General features: G+C 44.7%; 1 protein-coding gene across 2 annotated transcripts in view; it reads right to left on the minus strand.

Annotated features, from left to right (window-relative positions):
• Positions 1-23,871, minus strand: part of LOC119646389 — a 340,942-nt gene that overhangs the window by 303,670 nt on the left and 13,401 nt on the right. For both annotated transcript variants that reach the window (XM_038046834.1, XM_038046833.1), the window contains exon 2: positions 6,530-8,106. In XM_038046834.1, coding sequence (XP_037902762.1) covers positions 6,530-6,990 — 461 coding nt within the window. In that variant the 5' untranslated portion in view covers positions 6,991-8,106. The remainder of the gene's footprint in view (positions 1-6,529; positions 8,107-23,871) is intronic.

Raw genomic sequence — 23,871 nt, forward strand, 5'->3', positions numbered from 1 at the left:
ATCGAATTCAAACTTCTTACAAGAAGAAGAGCCCGAATGAAGTGTTCAACACTTTGTCAGCGTTCCTGACAATGTTAGCCGAAGTGAGCTCCCCTTACTTTGCATAGAGTTGCTGATAAATCTCATCCTTCCCCCTTCCACAAGAAAAAAGGTGTAATCAACATGCTGGGTATATATTGAAAGGGGTTGTGCCTTACTGGACCTGTGCAAGTAGGAATGAAAACTTGAATACTCGTTTAGAAGACAGGAGACAGTACTGTAAGTAGACACCACCCGCCAAGCTCTCGGTCTCTGGACTTGCCTAAGGCCGCCAAAACTTCCGCCCCTTCGAGCAGAATGAACGTCCGACAACAAGTGCCGCAACATTATCTGCAGAAGCAACCAGATACGACTCTTCTGGCATGTCGAGATAAACTATCATAGGTAGTTTTTTAGAGATCCGGCCCTAGCACGGATCAATGCGCTATTTCTAATATGATCTCCAACCTCCTCTAACCTTCCAGCCCTTATTGAGAAGGGAGCGGTTTCTCAGATAATTCCTCAATACGTAACAAGCAAGAATCCATAGAAAGCATTTTTCTAGTGTGTCGGGCATGTTCGCCCATCATAAAGAATTGAAGGCGTTTATAATATTGAGCATTACGAAGAACATTATCCATTGAGAGCAAATTTTGTACATCCCAACTCCATTGTGGATTTTGTACTCTGAAATGACTATTGAATAAGAGCGAGATTCAAGAGCGTGTATGCCAGTTTCGTAGAAGTCCAATTTTCAGGGGTTGATAAACTCACCGAAGGCAATTTTGATCACCTCTTCATTCCTCAATTGTTATTCCTCCAAAAAATGATCCAAATGCTTAGAAAAGTGGCAGTCGGTTGGCAAAAGGTCCGGTGAATATGGTGGATGAGGCAGAGTCTCATACTGCAATTCGTTCAACTTTTGAACCGTTGTTCTTAATTCATGAGGTCATGCATTGTGGTGAAGGAGTATCACATCATCTCTGTTGATTAATCTCGGCCGTTGAATACTGAACTTTTGGTGCATTCTCTCGAGTATTTCTGTACATTTATCGTTTCTTCAGGTAACAAAAAAGAATAGTGGACAACTCCAGCTGTAGGCCACCAAACAGTTACCATTACCTTCTTCAGATGGAGGCTCGGTTTCGGCATATGCTTCGGTGGCACATCACCATCTAGCCTGTGTGCTGATCGGCGAAAGATTATCGTATAATATCCACTTCTCATCACATGTCCCTTTTCTCTGCAAAAAGGGGTCGCTTCTGTTGCGGGAAAGTCAACAACTGCAACTGCCGGCTCACTGTGGTGGTTCGTGTGGTTAGTTCGCTTACCGTATCAGCTCCAAATGCGGTGTTAATGTTCCTGGTCGCCTCCGCTGCTTTATGACCGAGTTTGAACTCATGCAGAAAAAGTATACGTTCTGAGCTCTTTACCATCCTTTTTGCCTTTTTATCTACTGTTATCACAACGATGGTCAAAACTGAAATTACTCCTTAATTAAATGTAGGAGTATTTATACTTCATTATCCGACACCAACAGCGAGGAGGAGGAGGAAATTTTACCGTGTTATGCATTCTTTCTGATACAAACCTTTGAATAATTCCATTACAACTTCTTTTGACTGACCTGTATTGTTACCATGGATGCCAAACTCCGTTTTTTAGCAATCAACTCATCCTTTGGAGTATTTCAGATGTTACAACTGAAGTAATCCTAGAATGCAACCTTCAACATTTGAACCATACAGAGTAGACTGGTTTCCGCTATACATCCTGTATTGACCATATTAAGATCATTGCGGAGTAGTGTCAGCAATTTAAGTCCCCGCCCTACTTGCTTCTCGTCCATTTCGGAAGGCCTTGCACTGGAACCCACTACTTCAGGATGGCTGACAAATGAGTTGCCCTAGCGCTGCGTAGTGCAGAACAGGGGACGAGAAGTGCAAGCTTCTCGGAAAGTCATAATGTATATAAGAACGTCAACGAAGGAGTTCACCGTCATGTTGTACCATCAAATTAGTTTGGCATTTACCAATTTAACACTAATTTGGGTAGACGTCGATGCTGTTTGTGAAATAAAATGTTACAGAGGTCTATCTAGGTCGTCCTGTGCTTGTTTTTATTTCGAAGAAAATCCAGGAATTCATAGAACTTAATGAAAAAAAAAAAAAATGATTTTATTATTGTGGAGAAAACACAACTATCTGTTTTGCAAACAAATAGCGCCCACATCACAGACAGGAGATATGTCCGGTGTATAAGAAGCCAATTAATCTTATACGTAATATGTTCTTTACCTAGACCATTGCTTGTTAGGTGAAATGTAGGTTACGGACATGAGTGGATAAGCAGCAATATATAACCGTAGACGAATCAATGAAGATACTCGAGTGTAGTTTCAGGAGAGCCTATGCCTTTCGATAAAGGAATTCAAATCTATGACGAGGAGGCTAATAATGAACGTAAAAGGCCAAAACCCAGGTAGGCCGATTTCAACGCATGGAATGAAGAATGTGAGAGAAGAGAGAACGTGTGCGATAATTGTGAAACATAATAATAAAGTAATAAAAAGTAAGAAGCGGTCTCAAACTCATGGGTTACTGGCTCTAACCTGGTACACGTAATAGTGACGAGCACAACACAAAATAGGAGTACCGCTAACCTTCCCACTGCTCAGGAATACCCGTCAAAGTTCAAAAGGGAGGTAATGGAAGGTGCATAGAAAATAGCCGCAAATAAAGTTCATGGTTCGGATAGCATCCCCAAGAAATCTTTTAAGGCAGGAGTCAACACGTATTAAGGAAAGATCGACGAAAAGCAGGGGTGGTCTCAATCAGTTCGGAGTTCGATCAATGCAGTTAACTTGATGTCTGCAGGCCCAATAGAAAGTGAATTCGCGTGATGGATCCAAATCATGGAGGCCCTTATCAAATTGACCACGTCGAAGTACCTAGTTCGCTTCACTGCTGACTTCTTAACCAATAGGCTTCTGTACTGCGATTCAAATGAAGTACGCAAATCATATCAAACAACATGCGGCGTCCCACGACGGTCCACCCTAGGCCAACTCTTGTGGATGTATGCATAACGAAGTGCTGACGTTAGATCTCCCCTTGCCCTGATGTGGTCACCATTGGCTTCATGACAGTTGACAGTTTTGCACGCCTCCTTGATGAGATCGAGATTTACGCATTGAGGCAGTTTATGATATTTCCTTCTAGTTCGAGAACGCTGGACTATCGGAGACAGTACCTATCTTTGAGCGGTGAAATTGATTATCTATGAAAATCTAAATTTGAGCACATATGACAAGTTCCCACTCTGCGCTCAAGTATTTAGGCGTACTGATCGACCAGACTAAATTTCAAATTACACATGGAGGGTGCAGCAACCAATGTATATAACACCGGGGCACTGATTGCAAGGATGCTACCAAATACCAATGTCCCAAGCCCGAGCGATCAACTCCTTATTTCAAAGGTGGTCAGCTCGAGCCAGTGTGGATAGATGCATTAGAAAAGAAAGTAAATAGAGGAAAAAAAAATGGAAGCTGGATATCGCCTAAGTACACTTCGAACATGTTGCCTACCGATCAATACCCGACGAAGCGGACAGTCTGGTGAGAGAAGGACATCATCTTTATGATACAACGTATTCTAAATACCGCTGAATGGCAGCAGTGGTATTGAAAGCCAGAAAAAGACCGTTGGATACCACACAGAATCATATGGAATATTCAGAGCTGGATAGACCACGTTTTCGACATAACACAGTTTTTTTACTGGAAAATGTTTAAGGTTCGCAGTTCAAAAGGCCTCATTGGAAGCTGCAATCCGAGAGCACTTAATACTCGAAAACATCATAGAGCATATGTTGAAATCGGAAGAAGAAAAGTAGTAAAGTTGAAAAGCTGACAGCAGCCATCCACGGCGCTTCTACGGGGAGAAGTCAGTTAGAAGAAGGAACGAAAGAGAAGCACTAACATAAAAATGAGTACAGGACAAATTCTGATCCAGCACTGCGATGTTGAGGAATTTTAAAATTTTCCATAGTCCCGTCAGGACAGTGGAAGGAGAAGGAAGTGGCTTTAGTGGATAAGAGTCCAAAGTAACCATCTGACGAGAGTCAAGTTTGATTTCTGAAATTGGCTGCCTTCCATTAAAAAAAGACAGACAGTGACCCGATTTTAATAAGGTTTTGTTTTACAAAGAACGGATAGAGCGAAAAATCACCAAAACTACCACCTAAGACCTGCAGTAATTCCGCACCAAACTCAACTTTGATGCGTATGAGAGTCTCTATACTTCAGAAATTCCTCTAGTAGAATAAATCAACACAGTTTTTTTTGTTTGAAATTAAGGTAGTCCCGAGTCCGCAACCTACTCGTCTTATCAATCAGAGAGAGGCTTTCTCCCACTTTTCTCTTTTTAGATTAGCATCCATGGTTCAAAAATAGACAGACGGACTACAGTTTCTTCCAAGGCAAAAGCAACTCAACAGACGCTGTGTCTGGCTCTGCCCTCCTTCCCCCCAATTCAAAAAAAAAAAAATATTTCAGTTTCGGCCGGCTTAGGCAACAATGTAGCTGATCTCGGGGAAGCCAGTCTTGCTTAAAGAATTCTTCATTCCCATTGATGAGGAAGATAGAACACCACCAGTAAGAAAAGCGGTCCCGCGAAAATTTGAAATAATCGTCCCATTCTGTTGCTTTCCATAGTATGGAGTTTTTGACCCCATTCTTGATAACCACATGGGCGACAAGGGTCAAATTACTTCGACCCAAGCCGGATTTGTCAAGAATTGTGGAACTAATGACGCAAAACACTTTGCGTGATTACTTTTGGAAAAATACCATGAGAATCACTGCCGCGATAACATCTAGCGACAAAATAACTCGTACGCTGGATTGAGTTGGTCTATTGCGATCCTAAGGTTCGCATTCGCGGTATCATTCAAATTACTGTGCACCAACTCGAGTTTTTCAAGTATTGCGAGATTACTCACTCATATTATTTTGCGTGGCTCTCTTGTGGGGAAACACCAACCTCCTTACATTGCCTTCCTGAATCCAGAGAGGGCGTTTAACCGTGTACCTTCTAAACTCATGTCGGTGTTTATAAAAAAGTTTCCTATCGCCACTCCTGTTTATTTTTGTCATAGAGACTGTTATACGAAGCATCTAACGTCTATCACTTCATGCAGCACTGCAGCATGCCACTATCTAAATAACAGTGAATTTTACAGACCTCAAAGAAACAGGCATCATCATTGCCAGTGACACATCAACAACTTGCATCAATTCGCGCTCTTTGGGATTGAAACGTTAACAACTATTGCCCTATCGCCCTTTGTAGTCCCGAGTGCTGGCCGACTATCAGACAATGAATGTCAACTCGCACTAAAGAAGACAAAGAGATTGCGTTAGATTAGAAGTGTAATACACTATGACTATGTCCCAGGCGTGGACATTGCAACCATCGTGGGCAAATTGCGAGAGCGTCCATCCGGACCCAAAGTACAACCCTTAAAAGTGACGAACTCGATTTAGACGAGTCGACATCCTCAACAAATCGGAGAAAGGCTTTAAAGGAGAAGACTTGAACGGTAATAAAGGGCAGTCATTGGCCTAATGGGAGTCGAGGTAGCAGCAGCAAGTGAAACGAGTTCTAGCCTTGCGTAAAAGGATGTAGAGCAAACCGGAAACATGCGCAGTGAAACTGAGATTTTCAAAACGGTGAAGGGTTGAGCAGATGTAAAATGGGCTCCTAGTCCCAATATTCAGGTCTATGAACATTTTCTCGTGGTCAAAGGGTACTATAGGTCCCAGGGCGAAACGTGGGTAGGTACCCACGATGGAGCATAAAACCGGGGAAACGCCTGCTCAACCATCACCAACAGCTCTACTACCAAACGCTATCTCCACCTCCACGTGGTGACCGCTGGGAGTTCTTTCTTAACGAAAAGCTACAGACGAAGAAGGATAAAGACGAGTCTCCCGCGCCTAAAAACAGGACAAATCGTACCAACTGGTCCTCCAAGTTGGAGGTTGGGTAGGGCTGACAACACTACACGGAACAAAATTTGTTACGAAGCCACAACAGGAGCGTCGGACAGGATTTTAAAACGACGAACCCGGCAACGAAAAAGGAATAACAATTTGCGCATTTTATCATGGCACGTGCGCTCCCTGTATAGGGATGGAGCTGCCAAGCAGCTAGCCGGTACCGTGCCCCCATATAGGGCTGATGTAACAGCATTGCGCAAAACCGGGATGTTTGGGGTTCCTTATTAAGGCAGGCCTAGACCGGATACCGGTTGTTGCGCCGTTGATGATGATGATGACTATTTTCTGCTTATTTTCGGTACTTTTACGTTACAACCCTACCAGCAGGAAGTATTGAAACAAAAGGCTCCCTATTTGAAGCGGCTGCCTTCATTCCATAGTAGAATAATAGTTTGATACCCCCAGATACGAAAGGGGTTATCGCTGCCCTTAACGCCTATAACTTACCGTTTCAATGTGACGTTCTTAGTCCCAGTTTTATTCAGTTTCCCGCCGGTTTTCTTGGCGCCACTAAGCACGCTCTTGGAGTCTGTGTCGCAGCAGCTGCTCTCCTCGGTAGTCGTCCCGCCGCCGGTAGTGTCATTATCACCGTCCTGCGGCGGATGTGGTGGCTTATGCTGTGTCTGCGGCATCTTGATGATGCCATTATCCAGTTTCAGGTCGCGCGGTGCATTGTTTTTCTGGATATGCGCTCGCTCGCTGTTTATCAATTGGCTGCTTTCGTCGCACGAAGTGTCCACTAGGCTGTTGCCATTTAGGCCGGCCGACATCACGGGCGGTGCACCGATGCCACCCATTCCGGCGTCCGGAGCAGTGGTTGTGTTCAAATTCAGGCTCAGATTGAGATTGCGCGCGACAGGCGACGGGGACGCGCTCTTCTCCTCAACAGGTAACATATAAGAAAGCATCACGGCGGGAACTAAGGCGGAAACGGAAGTGCGCGAGACGGGAGGAACTACACATGCGGAACTTTGAATCCAGGCGCTGCAGACCTTGCACCTAACGGATTTTAGCACTGATTATTCACTGACTAGGACTGTGACTTCAATTCACAGCACCGAGCAATTAATCGTGTTGACACTCGGTGACCGGACCACGGCACCTTTTGCATTGGCGGCAGCACGGCGTCGCGGAACGCTCGAGTGCACTTTTCGCGTCACGTTGTCACCAAAATAGCTGCAAACTGCGCAAAACACCAAATTTCACACTACCGCACCACAAAATGCACTAGCGGCCAACTGCCAATTGGAATTATTCTGATCTAAGGAAATCGCAAACAGAACTCACTTCGCAACAATTGCGCGGCGGAACGCACACGAGACACGAGTTGAATGCAAGTCGCGAGCAACACACACTCGTCGTCGGCCACTTGAGAGCCTGTCACTAATTGAAACCGCCGCGGCGGCGGCACCGTGTTGGACCCGTCCGCTGGCCGCGCACTCCACAGCTGATTTTTGTGTACGTTTCTGCTCGCGAAATTTCGTCGCAAGTCGGAACCGGAACGGCGTCGCACCGCGGCAACGGCCGAGGTCAATTCGAATTGTCTGCGCGCGATTTTGCGCGGTCTCAAGTTGATGGACGCGGCGCGGGACCGGGGGAAAACGGCTGCGAACCGGACGGCGTGCACGGTACACGAAGCTGTGCCGGAAACTCGCCGTGAGTATTCGAAGGCGGCGTGAAAGCAAGCGGGTCGGTGGCCACCCCTGGGAATGAAAGCGAAACGCGCGCACGAGAGGCTGCTACCGGGAGAAAAGTGCGTGCTGGGACCAAGCTGTCGATCAACAAACGCGAGCATTCAACCCATCAATTGTATGCAATCGCGAACGTCTTCCACTCTTATCGGAAAATATTTCATTCAACTTTCAATCCGGCTGAAGCTGAAAGGCGCCCGGCAAATGCGTCTCATAATATTTCCTGGTTCCCCTTCCACTCACTCCGAAGTTGGGAACTCTCTCATTCAACTAAAAGCTCTCTCTGTTTAGCTGCGGACTCGTCACTTTCTCCCATTCAACTCGGCCGGTCACCTGAAAATTGAAAGAAGACACACTTTACATTCAACCCATTGGAATGTTATCAAATCGCATGCAACTCGAATACAACAGCTGGTGACCATTTTCAATGTTTTTATCAGCAAGGGAAGAACACTCACTCATTGGTCACTAATTAGAGGCTCTGTGCCTTGTAAATTTGGCTCTTTTCCGCTCGAGCTGGTTTTGTTGCCGTGACTTTTTACCGAGAAGAGGAATTGGGGCAAATCGATAGAATAGAACGGCGGAAACACGCGGGGAATGCGAGAATATACTCTAACGCTTGGTGGCAGAGCCCTCAGTGAATGACATTGGTGTTCTTGCGGGGCTTCCTCTTGCCCCGCGGGACCGTGTAACACACAGAAAACCACGATGGAAATTCTATTTCCCAGAAAAACTGAAGGTACGTACAAACTTGGTAATTAATCGATGTCTTCATGAACGTTGAAGGGGACTGGGGGAAATCGCGGAAATGGTTTTCAGGAATGAGGAAAGTGTCATGAAATCATTACTAAAAGTGGCACTGATGTCCGCAGATGCCTAAATATTTAAGGAAATTAATGTAGTTAAGGGGAACGGTCTGACAAATGATGAATACGTGAACTTTGCCATGAACGCTAATTAAAAACATACTGTGGACGTCACACTCCAAACATTTTTCTGCTTTATTTCAACATTTCACAAAATAGTTTCGAGCAATATTTCGGTTTTCTCTAAAACGATTTGGAACCCCAAATTGTATATTTACTTCAGCAACGCGCTATATTGGATTGGGGAAAAAGAAATGTATTTGCGATCGAAATTTGACGCTTTATTTAACATAGAATTATCCGATTTAAGTCAAATATGCGCCGTTTTGTTCGCAAACATGTTGTCATTTAGAAGGCAACTTCATCATACACCCCCAACGGTTTTATGGTCTATACCCAATTCCTGGCCAATCGAGCGAATGCTCACATGCTGGTCTGCTTGGATGATTTCGACGATTTTATCGGTTTCTATGACGATTGGCCTACCAGTGCGGAGTGTATCTTCGACATCCACTACACCAGAACGAAATCGTTCGAACCAACGCTGTGCTGTGCCAATCGTTACAGTATCGGGCCCATACACCACAAATTTTTTCGGCTGCCTTCGTTGCATTTTTTACCTCTCAGGTAGTAAAAACGTAAAATATGACGAATTTCTTGCTTGGTGGACTCCATCTTTGACGCGCTATAACTGAAACGTACGATCATAAAACTGTTAAAAAGACATCTGTAGTCCAGATTGTCGTCTCCAAATCGCCGTATAGAATGACCCGATATGATAAGTACAATACAACACACACAACACAAGACATGTTTAAGTGTCGCTATCTTTTGACAAAATATTTTTTTCCTCAACCCACTATTTTATTTTCGCAATGATCAATTCCATAGGTTTTTGGCACTTTCCTGCCATCAGAGAGCTAGCCTGGAACCCTTTAACACCTTATTTCGGGCTAGCCCCCCGCTCTCCTGGCTTAGTGAGTCTTCATATGAAGTAATTCCTATCACCATTCCAGGAGGAAAGGAGTTGCTAATGCAGGGAATCCCTTGCCATCCGGTCCCTCCACCCAACCCGAACGTAATCCGCAACACGACTCTGCCAGCGCTCCTCAACCACTCTGAAAATGTTGACTGACAAAGTGCGATAAGCTGACGCCACTCGCAAAGCCTCTCGCTTCTGCACTCGGTCAAGGTACTTACAAGGCCCCTCCTTGTCAAGGGTATCAACCCATACCCCCGTGTTGTAGAGCAGAGCACACTGCATTGCTCCCATAAGAAGACGTCTCCTGCTAGATATAGGGCCCCCGACAATCGCCAGAAGCCGAGTTGAATTGCTCGAAGTAGCTCATTTTCGAGTCGATCATTAAACCAAGGTATTTAACCGCTAATTTTGACTCTATTGTCAACTCGACGATCGATGTGTGATGTAAGGTCGGGATTCTCTTTCTGAGCAGTCATTCACTCGCCTATCCGCCGCATTAATATGCAAGTCTACTTTGTGCCTGTTCAACTGTGCGTCCGACAATTAGTCCCACAACGTCGTCTACATAATCAACCAAGCGCGACTCTTCTGGCATGTTGAGTCTTAGAAGACAATGGCTCTAGGACGGATTCCTGTGCTACTCCCAGCGTGATCCCCATTCTCCTCTGGCCCCATTGGACATGGAGCGGTCTCTCAGATAAAACCTCAATGACCGCAAGAGATAGTTTGGTACGTGGAATGAGTTTTCTACTGTGCCTATCCAACGAAATTGAAGGCATTTCTCACACCAAGGGTTATGAGGAGCACGACGAACCGTATCCACGACTTCTATCACAGTATCCACGGCGGATCTGACTGTTCTGAACCCGAACTGACTTGAGGATAAGTTCCCGGCAGCATGCACCACTTCAGCGAGTCTACTCCTCATGAGCTTTGGGCCGTGTCAAGCATATGTACACAGCGGTCGGTTGCAGACGCCAAGTCCGCGTTTCTTCTCCCTTTACTGATTAGTACGAGCCTCGCCACCGTCCAGCGATAAAGAATGCTCCCGGTCAAACAAGCGTTGAACGCCTTGAACAGCAAGTCTGCCCGTTGACGGAACACTAGTTTGTAAACTTCCGCAGGGGCACTATTATTTCTACTTCTACTTCTTATTTTTCTTGGTGCGAACTGCTTCTTCGAACTCTTTCATTGTGAAAAGGGACAGTCTTCGACGCCTGTCGCGCTGTTGATATCAACCTGTACGGGATGTCTGGGGAATAATGTCCATACAATGCAGTCCATCTGGTCTGGTAGTCTGTAAGGTTTCCGCAGAGCTTCCGCTGTCAGCAGCGAGTTTTGCTTTTATTTATCGTCCTGCAGAATTTCCTTTTTGCTTACCTATACTCTGTCTTTATGCGTATACCCAGTCGACGTGTAAACGTTGTGCCAAATTGGGGAGCAGATGACATTTCTTCCGTAGGACGGCAATTTCTCCCGTCCAGCTGTACATAGAAAGCTTGTCACGGCTGGGGTTCCTCCGGGGCATGAAATCTTCATAGACTATCATTACCACAGTGTCAGTTGCAAAACTACCACCTTCCTAAAGGGGCAACCAGTGCGATCCTGCCTGTTCCATGAGCTTCGACGAATTTTCCGATGTTCACCTTCGCGACGTCCCATAGACAGGGTGAGTACCGAGTTGGTGCACACGGCAGGTAGCGTCACCCCTCCACCGAAGGATACCGAAGATTCCGACGCAAAAGTTATGTCAGGGGTGCTTCTTTCATATTTTCCCATGTTTAAAGCTTCGAGTGCGGCTCTCGACGCTATTCCCAGAATCCATTTCTATCTGCGGTCTGGGTGAGGCATGCCCCATTTGAGTGCGCTAGCATTAAAGTGACCGCTCACCGCCACTCCGTGCTCCAGCGCATCGAGTCTGTGCCGAAAGTCCGGCATGGTCTCATTCGGTGTTAGGTACACGGTAAAAACGTTATCCCTAAACATCGAACCTAGACAAAACCATTCCCTCGGCAAGAACATGAAGTCGAATGCCGAACCTAGATAGCAGCGGGATGCGGTAAGTCGAGATGCCATGAACCCGGATTCTGTCCGGTACTGCTCGCTGAATAGCATTAGATCAGCTTTAACCTTCGCAGCGTGCTGTGCTAGCAACTGGTGAGCGATTGAATTGTGGTGCATGTTAATTTTGTATTTCCAGAGTCGCAATCGTCTTCAGGCCTAATTCAACGAGGACCTCGCCACCGTTTGTTTTTTGTATGGAAGACACATCTGCTTCGGGTTTCATCCTGTAGTGGATTTTACTGAGGACTTGCGTCAGCTCAAAGAGCGGAGCCGACAGTCTAGTCCTTCTTCGTTTCCTTGTCTTTTTTGTTATTGGTTTTCTATCTCCTTATGTTTGGACAGGCAGACGGGTCTCTTACGCCGTATTGTCTTCTTTTCTTTTGTCTTGCTTTGCCTTCTTTTTTGAGCCTTGAAAACCACTTGGATAAAGTCTTCTGCAGGCGTCTTCCTCTTTCCGTTTTTTCCCCAGTCTCCTTTGAAGTGGACTATCTGCGGTCCTTCTTGAGGAACGTTGCCCACAGCATACAAATCTACCTCCTCAGGTCTAGCGATTTTGACTGGGCCTTTTTCCGGAAAAGGAATACTGCAGGGAGTTGCCGTCTTCGCACCGGTAGCCGGATCACATTGTAAGGCGTCATCTTTATTTGGGTGTTCCGGTGTCACATCGGATTTCTCAGTCCTCTCTGCTTCTCTCGCTGGATGAAGTGGTAAGCGATTTTCGTGCTGCACCCACATGCAGTCCGCTTTTTCTCCTCGTTCGTCGATTTTTTGAGTTTTTTATGTGTTTTTTTTTTCATGGGAATTTCATAAGCGTATCATCATCAGGAACAGATATATCCACTGGTAAAAAGCCCGGACTCCAATTCCTTGAAGCCTTACCTATGCATAACTGATCCTAAAACCCGCGAAACGACCAACGCGCGCATGGGGCAACGGTTCAATGCGTACTGTCCGACCAGGGTTCCGATGGGGCTGACTCCTGATACACGCTACAACTACCACCGTTACAGGACTACACTTACTCGAGCACCTCGGAGACTTCACTCCCCGTCTCGTGAGCGACTTGTTAAACATCGCTGACGATTCCTGAGGCCAGTATTGCGTTCGTCCGTGATTATTACCTGGATTTCACCCAGGTAGCCATTCACGACTGGTATCCGAAATCCAGCCACGATTCAAATCCTACTAGCACTGGTGAGATTGGAACCGCCCCCGTCCGTACCCCAGCCTAGCGGTCTAGCCAGTGCCCCATTCGGGCACATATATTCGACTAAGCTTTTGTAGAAAAAACATAGCAGTTGGGAATCCGGAAGCTGGACGCTTCAGTTATGAAAGGTTTTATGTATTTCTTTTATAAAAACACGTAGCACGTAATATGTGCACATATTATGTGAGAATATCGACTTTCGCGTGATACTGACATTCAAAGTCTTCAATTTGCACAGAAACGACAACTTTGATCTATTATAACTTTAGTAGTAATAGTGCGATTTCCCGCAAAGTTGGTAGGATCATGCTCTTTGCTATAGCCTACATTGCTGCAATTTCGTGATTCTAAGATGAGGTTTTGCAGCCAATTACTAAAAATTATAGTAACATACTATTATTAACTTTTTTTGAACAGATATCGGCTTGGAAGGTATTTCGCAACTTAGGCACCATATAGTGGCAGTTTCTTGAGTTTTTGTAGATTTTTGGGTTCAGTAGTTTCTGAGAAGTGAGAGTCCGTGAAAAAATGATCACTTTCAACCCTCCGTACTCCCCACATTTCCAACAAATGTTAGGTTTGATATTACGTCTTCGGAAAGTAATGTCCGAGATCTTTTATTTGACACCCCACATGACTACATTCAGTGAAAAAAATTGACACCCCGTTTGTCATATATGGGGACCCCCTTAAATTCGACGTAGAACTATGTAACTGTGTGCGTGAGCATTCGCAGTTCCACCTTTCCACCAAATTTGGTGTCAATTGCTGCAACTGTTTCCGAGAAAAATACGTGTGGTAGACAGACAATCAACTGATTTTAATCAGGTTTTGTTATACACAAAACCTTAAAAATTGGCCAAGTTAATATGAAGCATGATAAATCCTTCTCCTACTGGCTGGAAACGAAGTTAAGTGCAGAATTGCCCTTATATGTTTCTAGTGCAAGAGCCATAGGTTCCATTTAATAAAATAACTCCGAATGCTTGTGCCCTGATGTCAACATTGTTAGAAGCAACCGTGCTGAAACAATTCTATTCTGAAGACAAGGCGAACAGAATGTTATTGGTCTCGAGATGAGCATTGACGCTTCCACTAATAATGGACATTATGAATTTGTAGAGGATTGGTAAGTAAATAATCAGTCTGGTAGCTGCGGGGCTCTGCACCGTGTCTTTTTTCGGGATAAGATGAAAAGGGGTGGAAATTCCTCCGACCAAATAATGACCTGGTTTATGCAGTGTACCAAAGGACCACCTGGTGAACTTTTTGTACCAGAAATTCTGCACCCGGTCCAGACCAGAACCCTTCGAATTCTTTGAGCTGTTCATGGCCCGCATAATGGCAGGGCGGGTTCCTTCAGCGATAATTTCGTTGCCAAAAACTGTGCTCTCTGAGCGCTCTGTTGGGATTCGTTGAGTGATCTAAAGAAGCTCCACTGGTTCGGTATGTATGTTGAATTCTGAACACATCTGGAGTGACATTTGCCATACCGTGGGAACCGACAACCTCAAGTCGAACACGGTCAGTAATAAACAAGAGTAATAAAGCGTTACTGGTCTGTCTCCCGCCACTATTATTTCGTACTTGCTCAGTCCATTTTATCCGCTGGCTTCGCAAACCTGCTTGAGTGGTTGGCGCAGATTGGGGGAAGCAACCACAGCAGAAGGAGTCATGGCGGATCATGGCGTCTAGACGGTGAACCGCCCTACGATTAGCTCAGTTCTTTTCATCCGCTGCTCTAACGTCGAACCACACATTCTGCACTGGTCGTTCTTCACCCGTTTTTTTATTATGAGCTTTTTAAGCTTATAATTCACGTGTTAACTGTGCATTGCCTTCGACCTCCATTTATCGATCCCCCCTTGGTCCGACTTCACCCCACTCAGAGAAGTGAAAGATCGATCCTTCAAGTTAAGTGGAGTCAGCCCATAGTCTGCCTTACAAACAACGGCATACAAGGGACTCGTCTGCTCTTTGCTGTGAAAATAAGTGGACAGTGAGTTGACTTGGCGTTGATGTTGTGCCGCCACGTTTCCACGCATCCGACATCAAGAAGCAGGTTCATCCGCTCAACAGTAAAATTGGGGTGATGCACCAGGAATTAGGACATAGTAGTCTGTATCCGTCGCTGAACGTTTTCCAGATCGGTCTTTGTCCACGAGAATATTCAAGTGCACCTACTTTCTTCTTCCCCGAGAGATGCGATTCCAATAGACGTCGCAGGAATTCGGACAGCAGAGTCTTGGCGTAATCGATATAGCAACTGAAGAGGTTTCTTTGCCATCTGCCCTTTGCAACACCTTGAACTGACTCGGCAGCCCTTATGCCCCTCGGTCTTAATGCTCGAGGTGCGCATTGACCCTTCCGTTAATAATGGACGTTATGAATTTGTAGAAGATTGGTAAGCAAGTACTCGGTCTTGTGTTCGCGGGGTCCTGCATCGTGTCCTCTTTAGGGACAAGGTAGGTAATTCCCGCAGGAGGAAGGTTGGAAATTCCGCCGGCCGACTAGTGATCTGATTTATGCTAGATGCCAGCCGACTGTGAATACTGATAAATTGTTTATACTAGAAATTTTGCACCCGATTCAACCGACCAAGGCCTCTCCCGTTATGGCTCGTTGAATCGGCAACATCCGCAAAGTTCATGCCAGGCGTATTGGCATGACAGGTGATCATGCTGGGCGGATAAACTTCAAATTCCGCCCTCATATTCTTTCGCTTCCGTCACCAAAAACTGTCCTGCCTGGACGCTCTGTTAGGATTTGTTGAGTGATCTAAAAACTCTGCTGGCTCCTCGCGTACATTGCATTCTGACCACATCTGCGTCTTTTGTCATACTGTCGTAATCGCCTGCATACGACAGAAAGTTTCTACTTTAGTGTGTCCAGAATCTCAACTACGGGTATTTCACTCGGGATAGCATAGTTCCTGTAAACCCTCTACATCTTACTTCTCACCCTGCACTTTGCCATTACTAATTTGAGCTAGCAATGTCCTGCCTTAGTGACTCCCGCCGACGTTCCAGATGAATTTTCCAAGATGGATCCCTTCGTTTACTCGAACCAATAACACGAATGCGAATCTTCTGTGCGTGCAATCTGACAGCACCTCAATACACAAATGGTTGTAGTTGCAGCATGGAAATATCAGCACACCGACGAGATGCAATCTCATCATTAATTTGAGATGAAATTCGCGGAGTTGTTGGAGATGCATAGAGCCTGGGACTACCTGGTTTATGCAAGGACCCATTTCCCAGAATTCTATACATGCTCTTTAGAATTCGTCCCGAACCTCAGAGAGTATTGAAACGCGTGGTTTTGTTAATTCCGCCGCCTCTACTCCCATTTACTCTTGGTCACCAGTTCTGAAGCTATCCATCCCTCCTCCTTTCAGAATGGAATATTATTTCTTTATTTTTATTAGTTGTTAAGTTGTTTTACTCAGTCGTGAATTATAGATCTATATCGGAACTAAAGTGTTTGATTTGATGACCCCTCTTCCCCTTCTCCTTTCTAACCAGCAGAACTGATTTAATAAAAAGGGGATTCCCCAATACTGAGCCGTGTGGAACCCAAAGCAGAGTGGAAACCCTGAAGACTGCGCCACATGAAGATCTGAGGCAGGAGACGCATCCGTTGAGAATGTGATCCATCGTGGAGCTTCCCTTATGGTTGCAGCAGTCGAGTTCGATACAGAACGAGGCATCGGTAGAAAGACATGTGAGATTTTTGTTAAATGAAGTGAGGGACTCAACTGTTCAAACGACCTCCCGCCACGCGTTTTGCGGATAGCTCTCCTCTCTTAGTCGACTTCGGCCAAACTGAATGGTCTTCTGGCCATCTGTAACCCTCTTAAACCAATATATCTTGGTGGGGCTCAAATTCTATTTTCACTCCCCGATTCTGAAAATATGTCATCGCTACAACGCACTACAGCGTAGTCCATTAGATTCTACTTTCTACTACGGTTTTAAGTTTATGTTTAGTTTTTTATATCTCTCCCTTCTGGGGCCATTGTCTAACGAAAATTTGTGTGGTTCATCATCAACTATAATATATAGCGGACGCAGGATTATTTCTACCCTCAAACAAAAGGAAGGTGGTTAACTAGATTCACTCTGTATGTTGTCCTTTTGGAATAAGTAAGCGAATCGCGTACCCCAATTGTTGGTGACGAATGACTAAACGTGCAGAGTAGATCAATACAGATAGATTCGAAATAAAATCAACTCCGTCATGCTATTAACATAGTACGCTAGTCCCAAGTCCAGGTAAGGAAGGAGGGTTTGAGGCAACGTACTCTTTACTATCCTCAGTAAAACAAAAATAAAATGTTGAAATCAGGGAAAGAGATAAATAGAGTATAGTTGGAGTTATTCTACTATGCTAAATCCTGTCTGATCTCTATTGGTGACAGGTCCCGCGACAGGTCGATCAAGAAAATGCATACAATGTCGTTACGAACATGATGATCGGATTGAATCACAAGCCTCGTAGAAATGCTAGGACGTCCACCTCAGTCGACGCGGCAGGACGGGCCCCGCTACTGTCGAGAAATGGGCAAGGGTTCTTGACGCATGGACGGCGTCAGGACTTAAGCAAGTTAGTCCGAACAAAACAAACAAAACAAATACATGTCTGCACACTAAATGTTGTCACCCTAACCGGAAAGGCCGAGGAACTCGCAAGAGCCCTTCGGAGAAGGCGCATTGATATCTGCGCTTTGCAAGAAACCCGATGGTCTGTTGCCAAAAGCTGCGACATTGAACGCGAACGCGGTAAAAGCGGCTATAAACTTCTCTATTTTGGTAACCCCACACTGAATATGGTGTTGACATTGCCATTTCAGAGGGTTTCCGTGATGCCATTAAAGAAGTCGAACGATTTGATGATCGGCTGATGAAGCTCACCATTATATCAGCTGATCGCACTATTTATTTCTTCATCGCGTACGCACCACAGACAGGTCGACCTGATGCCGAGAAAGATGCATTCTGGCAACTTCTCGATGAAAAGACTTGTCACGTGCCTGCTGACGACTATATTATTATTGCCGGCGACTTTAACGGTCATGTGGGTGAAAAGGCAGACGGTAACAGATGCCATGGGGGAAAGGGGTTCGGAGCGCGCAATGAAGGTGGCGAGCGTATAATCGATTTTCCGGACACCCATGACCTTGTATTTGTACTTGTCTCATCTTCCTACAAATGGTGGGGTACAATGGTGGCAATTTGGTGAGAAGAAAGAAGAAACGATGTCACTCATACGATTGCCGACCATTACAAATGTGGAAGAATCATGGAACCAAATGAAAGACACGATCCACAAGGCGGCCTCTGCAACCCTCGGGGTCACCAAGCCGGGTAAGCGGTACATCAACCGAGATACTTGGCTTTGGAATAATGATGTTGAAATGAAGGTCCGTGAAGAGAAACGCCTCTACCATGCCATAAGAATGCCAACCGGAAAGCAATCTAAACGGTCGCTGTCACTCGAGCGGACCATTACAAAAATCTTTACGATACACAGGACACTCGGGACGGCGAGAGAGCGATCTGTATCGACTTGCTAAAAGCCGTAACGAACATACACAGGATATCGAACATTTCTGCTGCGTTAATGGCCAACCGTCAAGCCGGAACGGATAGATGGCGAGAATACTTCGAGCAGCAATCATTGCTGACATTTGGACCAGTTCCACCTGTCAGCGCAACGGGGTGCTCAGAGGTGGCGGTGAGGAAGACGGGGCGGCAACCATGTCGGCCAAACCAAAACCAAGTGGCCGAGGAGAACCTCTATAGTGGTGGCACCGGGAGACGCTGTACTCACTTTGGTTAGCCGGCCGTGATGTAGTAGGCGAATGCTCCAAAGGCCTAATCAGCGTGATCAGACCCGAGTCTGCACGGGGACTCATCTGAAGTGGTAATTGGCCACGAAACCTTACCACGGGTATACTGGTACCATGGGAACCGGGATAGCTCCTGGACGCTCATACTTTGGGTGAACTCCCGTTGTATGTGAGTACAGCTCGGTTATTTGCGGTAGGCCCCCTAGTGGGAGTTTCATGGGCGTTGTGGTTATGCTCAAGCGAGAAAAGACCTTCGGGCCTCGGCGTGGTGTTGCGTTTCAACACGGGTGCCGTACTCCTTAGTTCTGTACAGATTTAGGTATGTCTTGCATCCACCAGTATGAATGCTAAGCCATGCACTTTGTATAGACTGGTAGCGTTGTTGTTTGTCTCAGCGGGGCTCTGATTGTGATCACAAAATCAATCCGTTGTCTTAAGAAGACCGTGGGATTAAGTCGCAAGACAGGTGCTCACGTTAAACCCTCAAGGGCTTAACATCCGAAATGAGGATATTCGCGATCGTTATGGGGTTGCACCGATCGTGGAAAACTTGCGAGAGAGGCGTCTTCGATGGTATGGTCACGCAATTCGTGCTAACGGGAATTCACTTACCAAGATTGGTCTGAACATTGAAGTCGATGGTAAACGACCAAAAGGCAGGCCTAAACAACGGTGGATTGACGCGCTGGATGGGGATTTAAAAGCCTCGAGATTGCACCCAGATCAGGCATTCGTTAGAGCCAAATGGCGAAATCGATCACGACGAGCCGACCCCGCTTGTGAACGGGACAAATGCTGAAGAAAAAGAAGAAGTCGTAACAAATCCTTATTCTGTGGGAACAGACCTAAGAAGCCAACTTTACATTTAATGCCACTAATTGTTACGTTAGTTTTTCGAAACACATGTCCTCAAGATAATAATCATATACGGAAAAATAGCATGTAAAATTAGTACGATTATTGGGTTCTTAAAAAAGTCCGCCTTCTTTGAGCCATCAAGGTATAGGATATCCAAAGTTTATATTTACATTTCACGCTAAAGTAATGCGTATTCGCGCTTGTAAATTAATTTACTTTCCTCGAAAATAATGACGAATTTTAAATGGAATCCATCCTCCTCCTCCTTCCGTTCTTTGTGAAAATAAAACCTTGAATATATTTCTATCCTGAAAATGGGATGGGATAAAATGTGCTGCTATAAATAAACTATTTACGTTGAACGTTTCATGTTTCTAACTTTCTCGCTCTTTTGTTTCGTCCTTTCTAAGAACAGCAATCAATATCAAAGTCTCCAAGTTCGTTCCAGATTGTTGGGGAGAAGAACATTAGGGGCTGGAAATGGCGATAAGCAACTTATAAGGACAACTAAGTTGCACTGTCGATAAGAATAGCTAATGTTTCGAGGATTGATGATGATGGGAAGGAGATTCTACAACAATGTATCGCTCGAAAGTGAAAAGGATTTCGGCAAACTTAGTATGTGTTAAAAACTCCAAAAGGACACATTCTAACGCGAGGAAGTAAGAAACCTTCCTGCAGAGTCAGAATTTTAATTTATGTGCTCTGCAATTCGTCATCAAGAATTCCGCATGACATACGCGCTGCCATTCTCCCACAATTATCAAAAGATTTGACCAAGGAGGTTGAAAATGCACATAAAGTACTTTATTGTGTTATGACTAGACTTTTTACGGCTCATGTAAATAAATTTCAATTAAAATCGATAAATTGCGTGCCAGCCTGCACATAATTGAGCGATTTATGTGTTGCTCGTCTTGTAAGCAATAAACTTTGTAGAAAAGTAGAATTCTGCGGCGAGGGTTTCTCCCTGCAGTTCTCTGTTAGCGCACACAGAGTAGGTACCTGAAACCTGGTCTTATCATATTGAAAACGTCGAATTCGCAACGTTTTTCTCGGGCCACCTGTTCAAAGTTTTTTCCCCACAGATTCAACGCCATTACATCATTGGCATTAAATTCTTTCCCAAAATTTTATTCAAATTTGCATTGCCTGAAATGGGCACAGACAAAACATTTATTCGAACTGCGCAAACAATGGGTGAATGATACCCGTGCGCAATCCTCTTTATTTCGACGCTGGTTTTTGCAGCAATATTTCACATTATAGCATTTATTATTCTCAAATTGGAATGCCTTAGTTTAATTGGATATTTATGAAAAACACTCAGGTGGTGTTAGGTGTGGGAATTTATGGACGAAGTTCGTGTTTTTGAAAGCTAATTTTAATGTTTGATTGGTACCTCGCGGGCATTCTTTGACGCAAGCTCCTTGATTAGAGCAGCTAACTAACAGTTTGATGAGCCATAAAGGCTAGTTACTATTGCAGTCGTTTCTGATCTAAATTGAAGAGATTTCAATTCTGAAGTAGTGAACTGTAAGCAAAAGGAAACCCGCAATTTTTTTACGACGATTGCTGCTTACGTAGGCAAAGTATGGGGAATGAATACTAGAAATATTAAGCCGACTGTCACCCATAGCGTGTGCCTGTCTACCCATATAGGAAGTTTATGCCTCAAAATATGCATCTTTCCCATATCTTCCCGAATAAAAATGATAACATTACATCATTTAATTTTAATTTTCTTAAGTTCCCGTCTTAAGTTCGTTCACGATTACACAACAGAGGAACGCAAAATAAAGGATACTATCGTTCCCGATGAATACCTTCTTTCTCGTGGTATGGTAGAGGGGAGATCCCATTGGAAACTAGTAAAGCAATTGAAAACACGGACTTGTGGCGCGGCAGGATTCGCAGCATTCGAAATTTACTTCGAATGTTGCGAATGCGAACAAATAGATGGCGCGGAACTATCCACTTTGTAGAGCTCGCCACGGGAGTGGAGGACTAGCGGGAAAAGTGTGCCATAAGTTAGGGGCAGAAAAGAAACACATGAAGCGAGATAATTCTCTTCTGCCTCTAACGAGAAAATAGTCACTTCACTCTTTCTTCATTCTTTAAATAAATTACTTAATAAAGTCTAATTGTTAAATCTATCGAGTATTGATTGTAAAAACCTAGTCTATGTTCCGGTGTACCTAAAAATTGCGGTTTGCAAAGAATTGGACTATTAAAGTTAAATTGGTGACCCCGACGTGATGGTCGCACTATACGATCACTCCTGACTAAGCGTACAAATCGACTTAAACACTCTTTCTTGATTATTGGGACGAGCGGTGTATGGTTATCTGGATTAGACACTTTCTTCACAGCACTGGTTTCGAGAATTGTTTTGAAACAGAAGCCCGACAAAGCGTCCCCTCGTCAGCTTCGACATCTGAGCTTTATAAGCCAGTTTACGTCAGATATCCAGCACGTGTCCGGCAAGGACAACATAGTTGCTGACGCTTTGTCTCGTGTCTCCGAGGTTAACATCCCCGCCTCACTCGATTTCTCGGCTATTGCCAAGGCGCAGGAGGATGACGCAGCACTTCAGAGTCTCAAATCCAACCCCAAATACAAATTTCGGGAGTTGCCCATCTTCGGCTCAAACCTCTCTCTCTGCTGCGAAGACTCGGAAAAGGGACCTCGGCCATACATTCCGGCCACCTTTCGCAAGGAAGTGTTCCACGCAGTTCACGACTTAGCGCATGCGAACAAATAGATGGCGCGGAACTATCCACTTTGTAGAGCTCGACACGGGAGTGGAGGACTAGCGGGAAAAGTGTGCCATGAGTTAGGGGCAGAAAAGAAACACATGAAGCGAGATAATTCTCTTCTGCTTCTAACGAGAAAATAGTCACTTCACTCTTTCTTCATTCTTAAAATAAATTAATTAATAAAGTCTAATTGTTAAATCTATCGAGTATTGATTGTAAAAACCTAGTCTATGTTCCGGTGTACCTAAAAATTGTGGTTTGCAAAGAATTGGACTATTAAATTTAAAGACTAACGGCTTCGTCCAGGACAGAGACAACTCATCAGACGCTGCCTTACCTCTGCCCTGGGAGCAGCGTGACCGTAAGTCGCAACAGAACAGAATGTTTATATACCCGCAAAAAGAGTGCGAATTAGTCCCTATTTGTAAATGCTTGGGTGCCATATCCAAACGAGGCATCCGTGGACCAAAAAAACGTGAGAGTAAGTTGCTCTCCATCTGGTCCGGTCCAACATCAAATGGATGTGGACTTAGGATCCCTCACTATCCTAAACAATAGTAGAGCAACCTACTTAAGCGATAATGAAAGTTCCTGTTAAGGTTTCACTGCCGTGCCGAAGGTCATAGAGGTTAAAATGTAGCCGTTACAGTATAAACATTCGGATCCCTCAGTTTCGATTTACCCTGTCACGGCAAGAGCTCTATAGAAATCTCCAAAAAGCAAAAACTAAACTATGATCGTGACGATTCAAGTTTGAGTGGATAATCCACGTTTGGAATTTGTCACTTTGGAACCAATTCAATACCAGTCCAAAAAGCCCTCATTTGTTAAGACTACTGAAACGAGCCTCTAATCGGTAACATCTGATAAAGGTAAAACGTTACCGACGAGTAAACATCTGCCTCCGGATAAAAAAGTGTCGGTTGATCAGCTACCATCCGATTACAATGTGAGCGGCATGAACAGTTTTAGAAAGAACTGCTTATAGTTAGGACTACAGAATATGAGAAGGAAAAGGGTTAGTGAACTGGTATTTTTAACCCACTCCATTGTTTCGCTTCCAGATGAGGAACATAATGCCCTTGAGGTCCTGCAAGGATTGAGCGTTCAGAACAATCTCAATATCACCACCTGGATGCTGACAGGCAGGAGGCCATGAGAAGGATCCATATCCAGATAGTCCGGAAGTTTCCCTGATTATCATTATCCCCGCAGTAAATAAAAATAAGTTTAGAGAACAAATGAACTAAAACTTTACTGTGCTTTGGACCATCATATGCCGGCTTTCAGGATCACTGAAACTCCTTTTGAACCCTTCAGTCTCTCAAGTGTTATGTTACAAAGTTTCACACATTCTTTAACTAAAGCATGGCACCACATCAGAATTTGAAGTAAAGCAAGTCAGAATACCGGATGTCAGACACTTCGTGTATAAAGGTTTTTGGTTATCTTATGTGAAATCTTCTATTCGTACATAGCTGAAAACTCAAAAAATATCACCGTATACA

The sequence above is a fragment of the Hermetia illucens genome, chromosome 1, assembly GCF_905115235.1.
Source record: "Hermetia illucens chromosome 1, iHerIll2.2.curated.20191125, whole genome shotgun sequence".
Lineage (NCBI taxonomy): Eukaryota > Metazoa > Arthropoda > Insecta > Diptera > Stratiomyidae > Hermetia > Hermetia illucens.